Below are 16,437 nucleotides of genomic sequence, written 5' to 3'. Positions count from 1 at the left end.
GAGAGCCTACAATAGTTCAGTTGAAAATTCTTTCACTTGCAGATTTTTTTGGTAAAATTACATTTTAATGGGCATGCCTTAGATGTGTATATGGTAGAAGTTCTTAACCACATTCCAGTTGCCTTATAAGAATTTCTAAAGAGATTAAGGTTTATATTTACCCTGTTGTTTTCACAGTAGACAACATTTTCCCAAAGATGGTCTCTTACCAGTAGTGACTCTACATCATGGGTGTTGATTGAGCAGTTCTACAAAAAAAATGAGCTTCCTTTTGGGTCCTAGAGAACAAAGGTCTTTTATCTAAAGAATTTGGTGCAGTTGTATAATTTCATACCATCTGAGGACTTTGGCCATATTAATTTTTGTTTCACTAACCATATATGGAAATATTTAATACTTGTGCAAAAGTATTCATAAGTCTCTGCTATGGTAAAATATAAACAATATGATGTAAAAAAGCAATTAAATAGTTCTATAGTCCTGTGATGGTAAGGGAGAGACGCTTGTGGTTAAAATGCCTCTGCAGAGTACTGCTATGCTGTGGTAGATATTTGGTATTTTGCTGAGTAGCTGGAGAAGGAAAATAATTAAGCAGCTTGGTATTCAGATTCTATGACCTGTTAAATACTAACGAATTTCAGAGGGTTCACAGCACAGCAATAAAGCAGGGTCATATAATGCTGTATGAAATGTTTATGTTAACTTAAAAATAACGCCTTATATATCCTTTGGAGTGAGTTCATCAAAATTAAAGAAACAAACCCAGATCGATGATGAAGACTTCCAGAAAGTGGCATCAGGCTGCTAATGTAAAATACCAATAATATGCTGAAATTTGTGACAAACCGAAGTGTGGAATCCTGTTCTGCTTAAATTAACAGGAGGTTCATCTTAACAGTTCAATGAAGTGTGATCAGGATGACATAATATTATTAAGTGTAGGAAATATTATGGCATCAGTACTGGAATCTGATTCCATTTAGATGAAGATTCCCAAGCCAATGAGAAGTTCTTGAAAGCTCAAATCAGATAATATCTCAAAAACATCATATTCTGCAGATATTCTTAAAACTATATATATTTATTCATCTCTATTCTTATAAGCTAGTTCATAATTATGAATTTGTACTCGTGTAATTGTTCATATATTCAAATACCATGCACATTTGTTCTCCAGTCTCATCTGGAAAGCAGCATCAGAATATCAGTTTATTTTTTATCTGAAAGTTGCCCATGGGTTGACCTCATCAATTCCATTCTTCTGACCTCTCCTTTTTCATATATCCCATATAGGCATCTTGCCTTTGGCTTTAAAATGCTGTGCATTAGCCTAGCCATACTTCACTGATCCAGTAACCAGTTGTGGTACCAACCCTAACAATGACCCCATCCTTTACTGGACATAGTTTCCAAAAGTCATCAGCCTCTTCTGTAAAAATCTCCTTCCCTTGACTTTTTCTTTCATTTTTACTTGACAAGAAACTTCCAAATAACATTGGAACACCCAGTATCTTAGCTACCCTCAAATGCAATTATGAGAGTATCAATCTATTTAATGACATACACAAAGTGTAGCCTTTTGGCTACTATTACAGAGGTGGCAAACTTTGATCTTTATTTTCTCTGATTGTACCTCTAGCTTTTTTTATATCTCCAATGTGAACAGAAAACAAAGTTGCTACTACTAGTAATTAATAGTGTTCTTCTAGTTCTTTGCTGTAGTTAATTGCTTGTAAACCTCATCTTTTGTTTCTTTAGACTGTAATCCTGTATTGAAGAGGCCATTTTTTCCCCTGTATATCTGAAATTGCACATGATCAGTTTGATCTTTAGTTGCTCTCGTAGTATGAGTACATAAAGGATGCTATAATCCCAAAAATAAGGCAACTACTGGTGTCCAGAATATAACAAAGGTCTTGCAGCCTTGGGAGGAGAGAAAGTACAGAAGAGCGTAAGTGGCATCTCTTCTGGCATGTTCAAAAACTGCAGCCAGCACCATGAAGAGAAAAACTCAAGTGTCTTTGCAAAAGATTCTTTGCATAAACAATTTCAAATCTTTACTCCTAGAAAAATTGTAACATTAAAAGACAAACTATGTAACAGTGAAACTGGCAAGTTCTGTGCTTGGAATGAGAGTAGGAAAATCATTGCTATTTTAAATTCCTGATTTTATGTAGCATTGAAATTACAAAATAGCTACGGTAGCAGATATAAATTATTTCAATTATATCTGGAAGAAATGTAATTCTTGTTTAAATAGTGGTCTGTGTGACCAGCTATTGATATTGGCTAAGTTTTTAAGGCTGGTTGTGGAGAGACCTATTGCAGTGAAGACTTTTTCCACAAAACAACTTGGCTTTAAGTGGAAATTCACTGTAGCTGGAACTACACTTTGCTGTGCATTGAAGATTGGGACCTACATTCTGGAGTGTCTAAGGAGTTCCATTCTTCTGGTGATTAATTATTAAAATGCTGAAAGAGTAGTAGAGGACTGCAAGTTTAAATCAATTATTTAAATGAACATTATCAAGATTGTCACTGAGCAATCCTTCTGTGGATATTATTTATGCTACATAGGTTCATGAAAGGAATTAGTGGCCGGAGAATGTAGGTTTCACTCAGATGAAACTGCTGTTAACTTCATAGAAAACTTTAGTAGCATTATAGAATCATAGAATACGAGGTTGGAAGGGATCTCAAGGATCATCCGGTCCAACCTTTCTTAGCAAAAGCACAGTCCAGACAAGATAGCCCAGCACCTTGTCCAGCCGTGTCTTAAACATGTCCAATGTTGGGGAATCTGCCACTTCTCTAGGGAGATTATTCCAATGGCTGATTGTTCTCATTGTGAAAAATTTTCCTCGTGTCCAGTCAGGATCTCCCGAGTAAGTTGTACCTATTACCACTTGTCTTTTCCATATGACTTATAAAAAGGGAGTCTCCGTCTTCTTTGTAGCCACCTTTTAAAGACTGGAACATGGTGATAAGGCCTCCCCTAAGCCTTCTTTTCTCAAGGCTGAACAAACCCAACTCTCTTAGCCTTTCCTCATATGTCAGGCTTCTCAGTCCTTTGATCATCTCTGTGGCCCTTCTATGGACCCTCTCCAGCCTGTCTACATCATTTTTGTGTAGTAGGGACCAAAACTGAACACAGTATTCCAGGGATTGCCTGACAAGCAATGAGCAGAGTGGGATAATGTCTTCTTTATCTCTTCTGGTGATGCCCTTGTTGATGCAGCCCGGCATTCTCTTGGCTTTCTTTTCTGCTGCTGCACACTGTTCACTCATATTGAACTTGTCCACCAAGACCCCCAGGTCCCTTTCCACAGAGCTACTCCCCAGCTGGGTAGATCCCAGCCTGTGCTGCACTCCTGGATTATGTTTTCCCAGGTACAAGATGTTGTACTTGTCCTTGTTGAACTTCATAATGTTCTTGTTAGCCCACTCTTCCAGCCTATCCAGGTGGCTGCAGGGTGTCTCTCCCTTCCAGAGTGTCCACTTCCCCACTCAGTTTGGTATCATTGGCAAACTTCATCAGGGTACACTTGATCCCATCATCCAGACCATAAAGATATTAAACAGCACTGGGCCCAATATCAATCCCTGGGGCACCCCACTTGTGACAGGCTGCCAGTTTGAAAAGGAGCTATTTACCACCACCCTCTGGGTGCAGCCCGTCAGCCAGTTCCCCACCCACCGCACAGACCACTTGTCTAGACAGTAATGCATCAGTTTCTCTAGGAGGAGGCTGTGGGGAACCCTATCGAAAGCCTTTGAGAAATCCAGGTAGACAATGTCCACCGCTCGCTCCACATCAACTGAGCGGGTTACTTTGTTGTAGAAGGTGATCAGGTTTTTTAAGCACGATTCACCCTGGGTGAATCCATGCTGGCTTTTCCCAATCAGGTGTTTCATTTGACTTGTGATAGCCCCCAGGAGGATTCATTCCATAACTTTCCCAGGGACTAAAGTAAGACTGATGGGCCTATAATTTCCTGGATCCTCCTTTAATCTCTTCTTGTAGATGGGGGTGACACTGGCCTTCTTCCCATTTTCTGGGATGTTCCCCAGTCTCCATGACTTCTCAAAGATTAGGGACAGTGGCCTTGCAACAATGCCAGTCAGCTCTCTTAACACCTTCAGGTGTATAACATCAGGGCCCATCGATTTGTAGGGCTCAAGCTCCTGTAATAGTTCGCATACCAACTCTGCCTTCACTGGCGGTGGGTTTCTGTTTGCATCGACCTGGATTGTTGTTCCCAAGGCCTGGGGCCCAACAGTGCTGCGTGATTTTGCCTGCATAGTCTATGGAATTAGACACTGTTTTAAAAATTACTCATTTGAAGCAATTGGAGTCTTCACCTCCTGATTCTATTTCCTCACTCAGGCTTGAGGAGCTAAAGCTGTTAGTCTGGCATTAATTGACTGTCATAGCTAAGGAATGATTTTAGACCTCTATATGTTTGATGCTCACATTATACTGCTAACCTAATTAGCTTTTAGTATTTGTCCATGCCTGGATAGGAGATTGTGAGGTTCCCTTTGAATATGTATCATTTCACTGCTGTTTGAGGTTTTGCACTTAGAGATGGAATTATTGCGGTCTATCCCTCACCTTTCAGGTAGGACATCCTCCTAGAAACATATGACTGCAGTATGCCTTTGCTGTTGTACAGTTCCCCTGTTTGGCTCTGGCTGGGGATTAAACCGAATCTCCTGATCTATAATAATTGACTAAGGTTTGGGTTTTACTACCTCTGTGCTCTTGAAGTGAAGGCTGATTTGAGCCTTTCATTTTGAAAGGCTCAAGAATTCAAACATGTTCCTGATCTTTGAACTGAAATAGCCTGAAATAAATGATTTTGGGGTCATGCTGCAGGAGATCTTTGAAGAGGCAGTTTCTATATTCCTATAAACTGGCCTAATTCCTGTAAAATTCATTAAATACTGTAAGATTAATAAAATTAATTATGCAATAAATATAATTATTTTATGTTTCCTAGAACTTGTTTTAAATGCCTGTATTAGTTTTCTTCTAAACAATTTTGAAATAAAAAGATGAATGAAAACTAATCTTTTCCTCATTTTTTCTTAGATGTCCAGTATCTGCCGGGCAGCAGTACATGCTGGTGTAGTCCGCAACCAGGGCGGTTATGTTGATGTTATGCCAGTAGACAAAAGAAAGGTGTACGTTGCTTCCTTTCAAAATGGAATATATTCAGAAAGGTACAGAGCCCAGTTTCAAAGATTACACTTTACCCTTCACCTCGATAAGATTTACAAAGTCTTGCATTGTGTCTGTTTGTACCCAGGGCAGTGCTAGAAACCAAATAGGCCAACATGGGTGATTTACAGAGCTTGTGTAACAGCTGTGGTGACTTTGGAGAAGCAGTGGTACCAGTGCTGCCTGCCCCCTCTAAGCTTATAAATCATTACTCTAAAAAGCTGCTTATGAAATAAAATAACCCTCTTGTTTACTTTGCTAGTTCTCTTGCAACTAACACAATATTTGATAAGAAAATTGCCTTTTTTTTCTTTGGGATTTTTTTAAAACTAACATTAGTGATTTATTCAGTCCAAGTTAGAAGATCTGCAATAGATGTGTACTAGTAGCTGATGTAGGTTCACTGTTCATGATGAAATGTTCATTACTGATTTACATGGTGTTGAACCAGTGAGCCTGGATTATAAATAATATTCACAAACATTAAAATTCACAATCATTAAAACATGTTTTTTAATTTCTTTTGTTTTAATGGTTTGGCTGTTTTTTAACAGTGTTTTTCTGAAAGACATGGAGATGCTGTGAAACTTCCTTTATTTGTATTCAGTGTATTCATGCGTTTTATGATGGTAACGCATGGCTGCATGTTGAAGATTAAATTTAATCCCTGAAAGAGTTCTCGGGGTTCTAAAGGAAGAAAGAGAAATTACCTAAAAAAAAGTCTTGTACCAGTCTTTTAGTCCTGTAAAGCTAAGAATGATTGCTACCTTTAAAAGTATAGGTTTTCCATGAAATTTGTGGGGGTAAAAGCTTCCAAAAGTTTCTGTAGAGAACTTGGAAGTAGGAAAAGATAGAGTATTTCTTTCTCATTTTTAATTGTAAAGAGGTCTTGTCTCTTCCTCAAACCTTGCAAGAAACCTGGAAACTTGTAAAATACAGATTTCCTTTGCTCAGTGGATGACTTAATTTACATATTCTTTGGCCTCTCCCCATGACCATCCAGTTCCTTCAGAAAGAGTGCTTCCTTACTGACACTTTTGTTCTCCATATAAATCTCCTCATTGAGTAGAGATGTAGCCAGGAGAAGTGTTGCAGATTCAATCATTACTTGTAGTTTACTGTCTTGGTAAAGTTTGGAAGGTCAGTGATTTGGAAAATGGTCCCATGCAAGTTTTCTGTGAAGCAGAAGATGATGGATTGTAATGCCATTGCAGGCAACCTGTTTCATTGTGCCCTTCCTTACTTTCACCTCCATTTCCCTTTCCTTCCCAGATATTCCTCAGACAGGGTTTGAAAAAGAGAAAACATTGTCACCACTAAATATGACATGCTAGTTCAGTTTATAAGACAGAAATATTTATTCTAACAACACTTCATTTTAGTTGGATATTTTTGTTTCATTTCTTTTGAAGCCAGATATTTATCCATTCAGAAGCCATTTCCTTTGTTTTTGTGAAATATTAATTCTCTTTAGAAATCTATTCTTCAGCAATAAGCAACTAACAAACAAGTGATCTCCTAGGTCTGCAAGTTCTTTCCGAATATAGTTATTAGAATAGTGAGCATAAGATGCATGCTTTCTCTTTTTCCTAAAAACATTTTATAGTATTTTGCTTCAGTAGAGCTTTATTCTTTAAACCAGAATCCCTCATCACAAAGGATTACTTGAATTTTTTTATGTTATGATTTGTTCCTAATAAGCTGTTTGGAAGAATTAATCTGAAATTTATGTTATTTTATTTGTGACATTTAAAAAAAAAATTCTTCGATAGCTAAAGTTATGAGTAGTCACAAGAGAAGTCGCAGGATCCTAGAACTGTATTTAACAATTCAAAAAAGTCATTGGAGTGTTGCAGTCTTTAAAAATAACATCAGGAATGTTTTTATGTTTCAGTTTACAGAATCCTCCAGGAAGCAAGGCATTCAGAGTATTTGCTGTTGTTTGAGTCTAGCAAGGAAAATGTAAAACAGGCAAGTGAAACCAGAGCACTTGGAAGAGTGCGATAAAGGCCATTTATTATGATTCCTAAAATTTGTATAAAGCTGTAACATTATTGTACAGAAGATGTATACTGCTTTCCACCAAAAAGTTTAAATTACATATATATCTTAATGAAAAAATCTGTAAAAGTAAACATGGGAGAAAAATTCATTTGAAAATCTATAATGATATATAACAATATGTTGAATCCTGTGTTAAATATTGCTATATTTTCTTAGCAGTTACTCCTATACAGTTAATTCAAAGCTCATAAATGTTCTTTGTTTTTTTCATCTGAATATGTTATTGTATGGTGCTTTATATATGCCACTAACATTAACCTTAAAACTATACCATAGGGAGGCCTGAGTTTTTATTTCCAATGTACATAAAAGAAGCCATCCCAATAATGCAATATAATAAATCATGCCTTAAAGTAAAATAAATATATATATAACTTTTTGATGATTTACAATAGCATTAGCAGTGCAAGCATAAATTAAGAGCTAGACTGTTTTCAATTTCACACTAATCATAACAAGTACAAATACCTATTTTGAAATAAAATGGAAAATATAAAAACCAGAGAAGTCCTGGGTCATATTAGTATGTTTTCCTCTAAAGAAATGTTTTTAAGACACTGGGCCATTCATGTTATTTCTTAAATATTTTAATAAAATGTTTATTGGATGCTGCTAAGCTCTTTAGTTCGAATAACCAATTCTTTATGGCCCAGTCCTTCACAGATATTCAACTATCTTGGGATGGGTGAGAGATAGACTTATATAATCTTGAAGGATATGAGAAAATTTTCATACTGAGAAGTGGTGTAACCTGAAATTAAGGAATAAGCCATCAGTTCTGCAATGCAGTTCTGCACATATACATGCTTTATTTTAGTCATGTGACTCCTTCAATTTACCTAAATCGGGTTTCAGCAAAAACGTAGAATTATACACATACATAAAAATTTGCAAGCTTGAGGCCATAAGCTGTACATGGTATCCATATACTATACGTTGATATGAGGGTAAATGTTCAAAAAAACCTTAAAGAAAATGGTAACAAAGGCTAACCTTGCTCCTCATGACCTGGCAAATACTCCTGCAGGCCAGGAAGTATAGTGGTACGGAGCCCAGTGACAATTATATCATTTGCTGTGTCACGATTTTTAAAAATTCATTTATGTTGAACAGCCTTGTGCATTAATTTTACCATATTATGGTATATGAAGAACATGTAGTGGTGATACTATGTTTCTTTCTATGAAAAGTGTATTGGTGCTTTAAGACTGAAAAGCTGTTAAACTTTATTTTTGGTATGTTTTGTTTCTGTTGTTGAATTTATTTCCTTCCAACTTGTGAACTTTCTCATATCTCATATTTCAGAATACTATATTCTGCCTCCTGTTTTGCTACATGTACTACCTCATGTAGTTAGGCAAGCTTTGTTAGTTTTTTTAATCTGTTTTGAATAAAATTAATTTACATAGTAAGAGTACATTTGACAGCCTTTATTTTTGAATTGTTTGTCCTGCCTCAACATGAAAAAAATAACAGCCACTCAAAATTTACTTTTTCTTTTTCTGACCTAAACATTACAAAAGTAGGACCAAGCAGAAGACATAGCCTGAGGTTCTGAAAGCTGTAAAGGCAATTTAGGCACACAACTTCCATTAATTGCATTGGACATTTATAATAATAAGCGGATAAATCTGGTCATTTTTTCAAGTTTTGACCAGGGTCTTTGGGAACAGATTGCTATCTCATTCTAATGGGGTACTCTGTGTCAGGAAGTGATTATAAAAAAGCCACCACCTTTTATTCAGTCTAACTCCTTGCTGTTGTGGTATATGTTACTAGTGTGAATGTTCCTACCTACATTTGTTGGGAACAAGCACGTTTTTGTATTACATATTCCTTTTTTGCCTGACTAATGGTCAACTTGGGAGTTCCATTTGGGAAATCTATTTAATTGATGAGGGAGACAAAGAGTCTTTGATATATAATCCCTTTTTTTGCAGGTGGTGGCGGGGGGCATTTAAAGAAGCTTTATATAGATTTTGCAATAATGACATTATCCATTTTTCAGAAATGAAACCAAAGTGCAAGTAGACTTTGACTGTGATAGGACTCCAGTCACTCAAAGGCTTGAGATAGACTTGCACAACCGTTCCTTAAAATCACTAAAGCAGTAACACAGAAAGGCCTTGCAATACCTACAGTTGGGGTTATCAGAACATAAAATGAAGTAAGGCCACTTCTGAAATCAAGGACACGCAGAACCGCTGAGGGAGACATTTGAAAAAAACCCTGTGAATGCAACAGTAGCTTCCCTTTCCACACAGGCTGGACGCTTTCTTGCAGCCTGGCCTTGCCATCCAGCAGATCTCCATGTCCCCTGCCTGGTCCATGGTCCCCAGCCATTGCCTCAGGAGCCCATGGGAAGCCTGTTGGGTGCTGCAGAGCCTGAGCAGTGAGCTAGCTCCACTCTCTGCTGACCAGGCAGTAGGGTGGACCCCTTTCTTTGGGCAGTGCAGAGCCTGGAGCGAGGGAAAGAACAAGACAGTCACATCTTCAGTCATAACCACAACTTCCTCAGTTTGGGTAGACAGGTGATTGGAGTCCCATGTGGAAACACAGTTGCCACATCAAATTTCTGCCTTTTTCCTCCATTTGTTCCTGATGTCTTTTTTGTTCTTCTGCACATCTTTGCTTCCCCTCTGTTCTTCTGCATATCGTTGCTTCCTCTCCTCTCTCATCTGTAAAGTCCAACTTACATTTGCTGGGAGTTCCTGTGCAAGGGGGCAGGGGTGGACCCGTGCTGCCATACAATAAAGATAGTGCTTGGTGGGAGGAGAAGTGGGGGCTACCTCCAACGTGTGTGAATGGTTGCTGTGAGCATCTCTACTAACCACCACAGCAACAAGAAGAAAGGGACATGAGTAACTCTTTCTCCACCACATCTTCTGTTGCACCAATGTTAGAGTCCTGTCACTTTTCCACATGCAATGATTCTATCCTGTTATAATATAAATGTTCCAGTTAACATGGGCTTTTTGGGAAATTCTGCTCTGTATTTACTGTAATGCGTCAATGGGTAGACATTTCCAAGCAGTTGTAGAGTGGGAGCTACACATTGGTATTTTTAGCTGCACCAGAAGCAACTGTTTGCCAGATGGTCACAACTAATTCACAGAAAGCCCAAATGAGTAACTGGCAGTATCAGAAAACTTGTTGTAGATTAATGAAAAAATGTAGAAGGAAGTCAACTTCTAAATGCCGAAGAATTTAACCAAGCAGTTACAAAATTATTTTCTCAACTTGAAATAAAAAAAGGATAATCGATAAGAAAATAAAGCTGAATTCATGCTATTCATAGTATTTAGCTTGCCTCCCAGGAAAGACCTATAAGTAGCCAACAAGAATTACTATAGCTGATACATAACAATCCTCTGCCAAAAAAAAAAAAAAATATGTTTTAGTACATTGGTATCTGCCATTTATAATTTTGAAAAAGCTAAAATATCAAGAAATGTAAACCCTGTAAATACAGTAGGCCCTTAAAAGCATATGAGAAGCAGAGAAGAGTACATATGAACCTTTTCCCATGATCCTGTAGTATTTCCCATTACAACTTGCTCCATGAGGAATATTTTCAAAAGAAGCATAGGAATCATTTGGAGAGGAGTCAAGTATTTGTCAAGCATAGTTTATTTGCCTGGTAAGCTTTTCAGTAAGGATCAATTGAGGCATTTCTTTGCTGTGCTGCATCCTTTACAGCTGGATTAGCTAATTTCATAACTAAACAAGAGTTAGTATGAAAGAAAGTGGTCAGACCTAAACAGATAATTCTTTAACAGTCTCCCAGCATTTTCATAGCTATATGAGGATACTTTAGTTTTAGAGAACTTGGGATCCATACTCATGTCACCAGACAGCTCATAGTACTAGCTGGACATAAACTAAGGAAAGTAAGAAACATTTCCTAAACTTTGTGAATACTGAGGAATTTTAGAGAGTTTACAGACTTCCATGTGTCTGATTTCTTCTGATCTAGAAATTATATATAAAGTATTTTTGGAACCAAGCCTGAAACACAGGTTGGGATAAGGTGTAAGTTTACAGCTTTTTAACTGGTGAAGTACTCAGTTTCAAGTTTTGTGTAAATGTCAGACTGTCAGCTGTCTATGGATTCTCAGCAGGTTTAAAAGAAGGAAAGTAACATCAGCTTCTTCCTGTGTATTGATACATATGGTCAGGGCTTTACTTCATATGGCAGAGATGTAACTAAGTTACTCATATAAACAGTGTCTGCTGTGTGGCAATTGCTTTTGAAGTGTTTTGAATTTGGTTTAAAACTCAGATAACCCAGCTTCCTGTGAATACACAAGGGAAAGTTTATTTCCTGAAATTTCTATAGTCATACAAAGGGTCAGATTTAGAAATGTAAATATTTGGAAGTTACAAAGATTATTCATATAGTGCAATATTCTGTTTGGAAATTTATATAAATACTGTATGAAATACTATACTGTCATGCTTCTGTCTTAAGGCTTTTTATAGCATTTGTGGAACTCTAGGGAATTATACAAGGAATGAAAAGCCTGAAGAGTTTTGTTTCATTCAGTGTATAATCTTCATTTTACAGAGCTTTAGATACAAATGATAGCGTACTTCAGTATTCAGAAAATTGCATATGATTTTATAAAGACATACCCCAGTGCATATGGGAAAAGAAGCCATGCTGTCAGTCTTAGCTTTAGCCTGTCTTTGCTGTCAGGAATAACTGATGCTAGTAGTATTTTATATATGGTCACTATTGATATTATTGATATTATTGTTATTGAATGAGAAGTACTTGTCGTGTACTAGAGGGCTGTGAAAGTGCAATAAAATGTGATTCCTGCTCCATGTTAACATAGGATGATAATGTGACACCTGAAATTTGCCATCAGCTCTTCAATGATGTGTGTTAAATGTCTTGTTCATCTTAGCCTGTTTGCTAGGAGACAGATGCCTACATCATTAAGCTGTCATAGCACTTTGCTCAAAGTACTAACGAGTCTTAAGTTTTCAGAAGCTAGCAAAAGCCCCCAGTCAGACCAGCTCAATATAAGGCAGCACAGGAAAATATGAGAGATCAGAGGAAAGTAAAGAACATGCAACCAAAACAGCCAGTTGTGATGCTTCATGTCTTACTATCCACATTGATTTCTGCAATAATTACCCTAGTTATTTAATTCAATATCTGCCCCCAGTGCTGTATCCAGTACCGTTTTTGTCTTTACTAACAGTGGGGTGAGTGTCTGAAGGCTAGCAGCAAAGATGTTGGTTAAGAACTGAGATACATTGGCCAAAAAACATGAACAAGTTTGCAATACTATCTGTTTTAATGGGCACACAAGACTTCAGCTGCCAATAGCAATAACTCTTGGGCTTTTAAATTCACTAATTTCATTTAAAGCATAAGCATTATAACAAAATAAAAATGTCAGCACATGCTAACTGTTTAGTAAGAAATTAAGTTGTTCAAAGAATTCCCATTTGTTTCAGCTGAACAGAAATTGCTGTAGCTAATACAAGCAATATTAGCAATACTCCCCTTGAAATGCTATTTAATATAAACTGCTTATGCAGTTTAACAAACTTTCTTCGCTGTTTTTGCAGTTATTTCTGAATGAATGTTGTTTATGAAGACAATATCCTTATTAGGAATATCATCTTAGAATAAATAACAAGAAATTGCAGTAGATTTGCTTGCATATCTTTCTGGAATTACTTCCAAAAGCTGAGAGACTCCTAAGAATTTGTAGTAATACTAATTATTTTTAGGATGCTCACAAAGCAAAAAGTGCTAGTTCCAAACTTAGCCTACAGTTTGAAAAACAAGTACTTCAGTTACTTAATTATTCACTTAGGCTTGTTTATATGCAACATAAATAGCAAGCTGGCTTTGACTTCTTATAAATTGCTGCTACTGTACATCTCAAAGATGAATTAGAAACAGTTGCTAAATAAATCTCCCTGTAGTCTTTATTCCTTATTTATCTGTTGAAATCCATCTGTTTATTGGTGGTGGTGGGATATTTTTTTCCCACTGAAAGATCATGTCTTCTGAATAAACATTTCTTTTATTGTGTCAGAACAACTCCAAGGCCTTTGGGGCTGCAGGCTGCACTAAGCACAGAAACAGAGGAATCATTTTATGCAGAAGGACTTAGTCTCAGATTTTGGATTTAGCCCAGTTCAGTACACAAAGAAGTACATTGTATGAATTGATTTAGTGCTTGCTATACTGGAGGTGATAGTCCTACTCCGGCACAGCTATAACTGAGCCAAGGAATAGTTTTGTGAAATGCTCTGGGACCCTCTCTCTTACCCAGTAAGAATTATGGAGTAAATTAGATCAGTTTGCATTTTTAAATAAAAGGAATAACTAGACAGATAGTTTTGGTGGCTTGCTGATAAAGACTTGCCCTTCTGCCACTGACTGAGGGTTTAAGCATGTTATATCAAACATGTTCAGTGATGTGCAGATCATGCAGATGCAGTGATTTTTTTGCTTGGCAATAATGTTAAAACAATTTATATTTGGAAGCTTCTGCTCCAGCAGCTTCAAAGCCCACATAATTTTAAAGCAATTTTCTAAAAGTTACAAGGCAATTATTTTTTAATTTGTTATTATTTTGTAATATGTAAAGATTTGTCCTAGAAATAAGGAAGTCACACCTTGAATGAAATGCACTGTTGCATCTGCTACACAATAAAAATACCGTTCTTTGATTTAGGGCTTTTCTGCTAATGCTTCAGTTCATTTTGTAGTCTTCATTACAATTCCTGGACAAGTACAGTCCAATCAAAAGACCTAAAATATACTTAAGGAAAACCACCATCTCTACCATGGTCTCTCAGAAGGCATTCAGCTCTTATTAATTCACATCAGTACAGCACATAGACAACACCTCAGAACCGCTCATATAAAAATTTCAGTCTATGACTCCCCAGAAGGCTGACTTTCCAGCCCAGCTTCTTATTTAGCACTAGTCAAAAGTGTAGGCCAAGGACTGCATATCTCTTGTAATATACTGAATAACTTAATATCCGTAGTCTGTCAGAGAATCAGCCTTTAACAAGAAAGGTGAGACTAATTTGCAACTGAAGGCTGGAGTAGCTGAGGTCTCATACAGGAAAGCAGGGCACATTGATGTACTAGGAGACAAACTTACATGCCTGTATCACATGATCCATGAGTAGAACTGGTAGATGCTGCTACAATACAAAGAATAAATCTTAATAAAGATTGATCTCTGTGCTTTAAAACTGTTTGGTTACTATTCCAAACCAAATAACCTTCAAATAACATTTCAAAGGTCATTGTTTTTCTTTGGTGTGTAAAAATAAGCAAATACCGAGGGCAGTGGGTCTGAGAGGAGAATTTGTCTGTACCATTTGATTGGTAGGTGGATAAGAGCTTGCTGATGTATACCAATGCATGAAAATCTGATGCAAATGTTAAGGTTCATTCACAAGCACCCAAACTCCCTGTAAACAGTTTTCCAGTAAGCTTTGTTCTTTGTGAAAAAAAAAAAAAATCACTTAAATGGGTGTCCATTTGAGTTACATTTACCTGTTTTGTAGGACTGGCAGAGGAAACTGATTTGCAGTGAGTTTTTACAAATATGGTTATAAAGTTATTTAGTGATAACTGTAAGGTGAAATAAGAAATATTCCTCATTGTATTTCAGAAGTACATCTTTATGCCTTGAAACTTCTTATAATACAGAGCTACACCTCTCAGTGTCCTCTAATGAAGTAAAACTATTGGGTAACTGATACATTTTAGAACTGCTCTAAGAGTCTGGAGGTGATGGATCATGAAGGTCAAATTCTTCAGAAAAGTATCCACTAAGCAGAAGACAGGATAAAGGGTGGTTTATTTTATAGTTTTGCCATAAAATGTTTCACAGATTGCTTAGATTAGTTAGCAAGTACTTCTTATGATGTCTTCTAAACTGAATGATCAAGTTTCTCTTAATTTATAGAGCTAGGTATTTAATTATTTAAATTTGTAGGTATAAAGGTGCCAACCCATAAATTTATTTTGAATGAATTACCAAGAACTTAAAAATGAACTTAAATTCCAGTAGTCTGTTCAACTTAAAACTCTTCCCTTTGCTTGTTCCTTCCAATCTGTGGTTCGCTGTGTATCTCTACCAGTTCATTGATCAGCAATATTCTCCAGACATACAAATTCCTAGACAGCAATGTGTTAGAAGTGAAAATCCAGAGAATATGCATTGGTAAAAAGTTGTAAAAGATGCAATAATTTGTCAGTTATCTTCACAGTACAAAGGAGATAATCTGCTCATGAGGAACGCAGTTTCTGTCCCCAAAAATCCAATGTAAAGGAAAGAGTTTCAACCTACTGACTAAATGTGTGTTAGCTGAAAGACTTACTCAGTACAACTTCTGGGTTTGACCCTGGAGTTACTAAAAGTATCTGCACAGTTGAAGTTGCTACCCAACTCTCACTCTCATAACTCATGCCTAGTGACAGAAGTGACTGTAAAATAGTGTCTCTCCTCCCACCTAACCCAGCTGCTTTGAGTCTCAGCAAGAGCATAAATGCCTCTTTTCCTTCCTAGTCAAAGGTGGGAGTCACAAAGAAAAAGAAAATCTTGAGAGGATATCTGTGGTGATACTGCACTGCACAGCAGGGCTAGAGGGATGGCAGACTCCTTGCAGGGCTCTGTCACTGGAAATGTTCATGTGAAATCACAGAGAGGAGAGGGAGGGAGGGAGTCCTGCCGTACCGTCAGCATCTACAAGGAAGTGTGATAACAAAGGCATCTTCAGCACAGTAACAATACTGACAACAGACATATTTTGTGCAGTAGGAAATTTAGCAAACTGCATTACAAAACAGTCAAACTGTTTATTGCTAGCTATAATGCTGCAAATTTGATAAATGAAAAGTTGAGTTATCTTTTCAGTTAAACTGGTGTAAGTCATTTAACAGAACAATCCCACTGATATCTGTGACACTCCTCAAAAACTGGGGTAAAGATGGCTTTGCTTTTCCTAATTATAAGCATACTTTTGAAAGAAGCATGTTCACTAAATTATGGCGTCATCAAAAAATTTTACCTATGTCAGTGCTTCAGATGTTTTTAGCGGAGGAAGGATCAGCATTGCCTGTTCTGAATAATGTCTTATGTTGGTACTAGGTG

At 37.0% G+C, this 16,437-nt stretch overlaps 1 protein-coding gene across 2 annotated transcripts in view; it reads left to right on the top strand.

Annotated features, from left to right (window-relative positions):
• The window catches only part of CRISPLD1 (cysteine rich secretory protein LCCL domain containing 1), a 45,175-nt gene extending 36,475 nt beyond the window's left edge, over positions 1 to 8,700 (top strand). For both annotated transcript variants that reach the window (XM_074817215.1, XM_074817224.1), the window contains 2 exons: positions 5,096 to 5,226; positions 7,119 to 8,700. In XM_074817215.1, coding sequence (XP_074673316.1) covers positions 5,096 to 5,226; positions 7,119 to 7,170 — 183 coding nt within the window. In that variant the 3' untranslated portion in view covers positions 7,171 to 8,700. The remainder of the gene's footprint in view (positions 1 to 5,095; positions 5,227 to 7,118) is intronic.
• Positions 8,701 to 16,437: the final 7,737 nt, after the last annotated feature.

Source organism: Strix aluco, chromosome 1 (genome assembly GCF_031877795.1).
Source record: "Strix aluco isolate bStrAlu1 chromosome 1, bStrAlu1.hap1, whole genome shotgun sequence".
Taxonomy (NCBI): Eukaryota; Metazoa; Chordata; class Aves; order Strigiformes; family Strigidae; genus Strix; species Strix aluco.
This window is presented reverse-complemented; position numbering and strand designations above follow the sequence as displayed.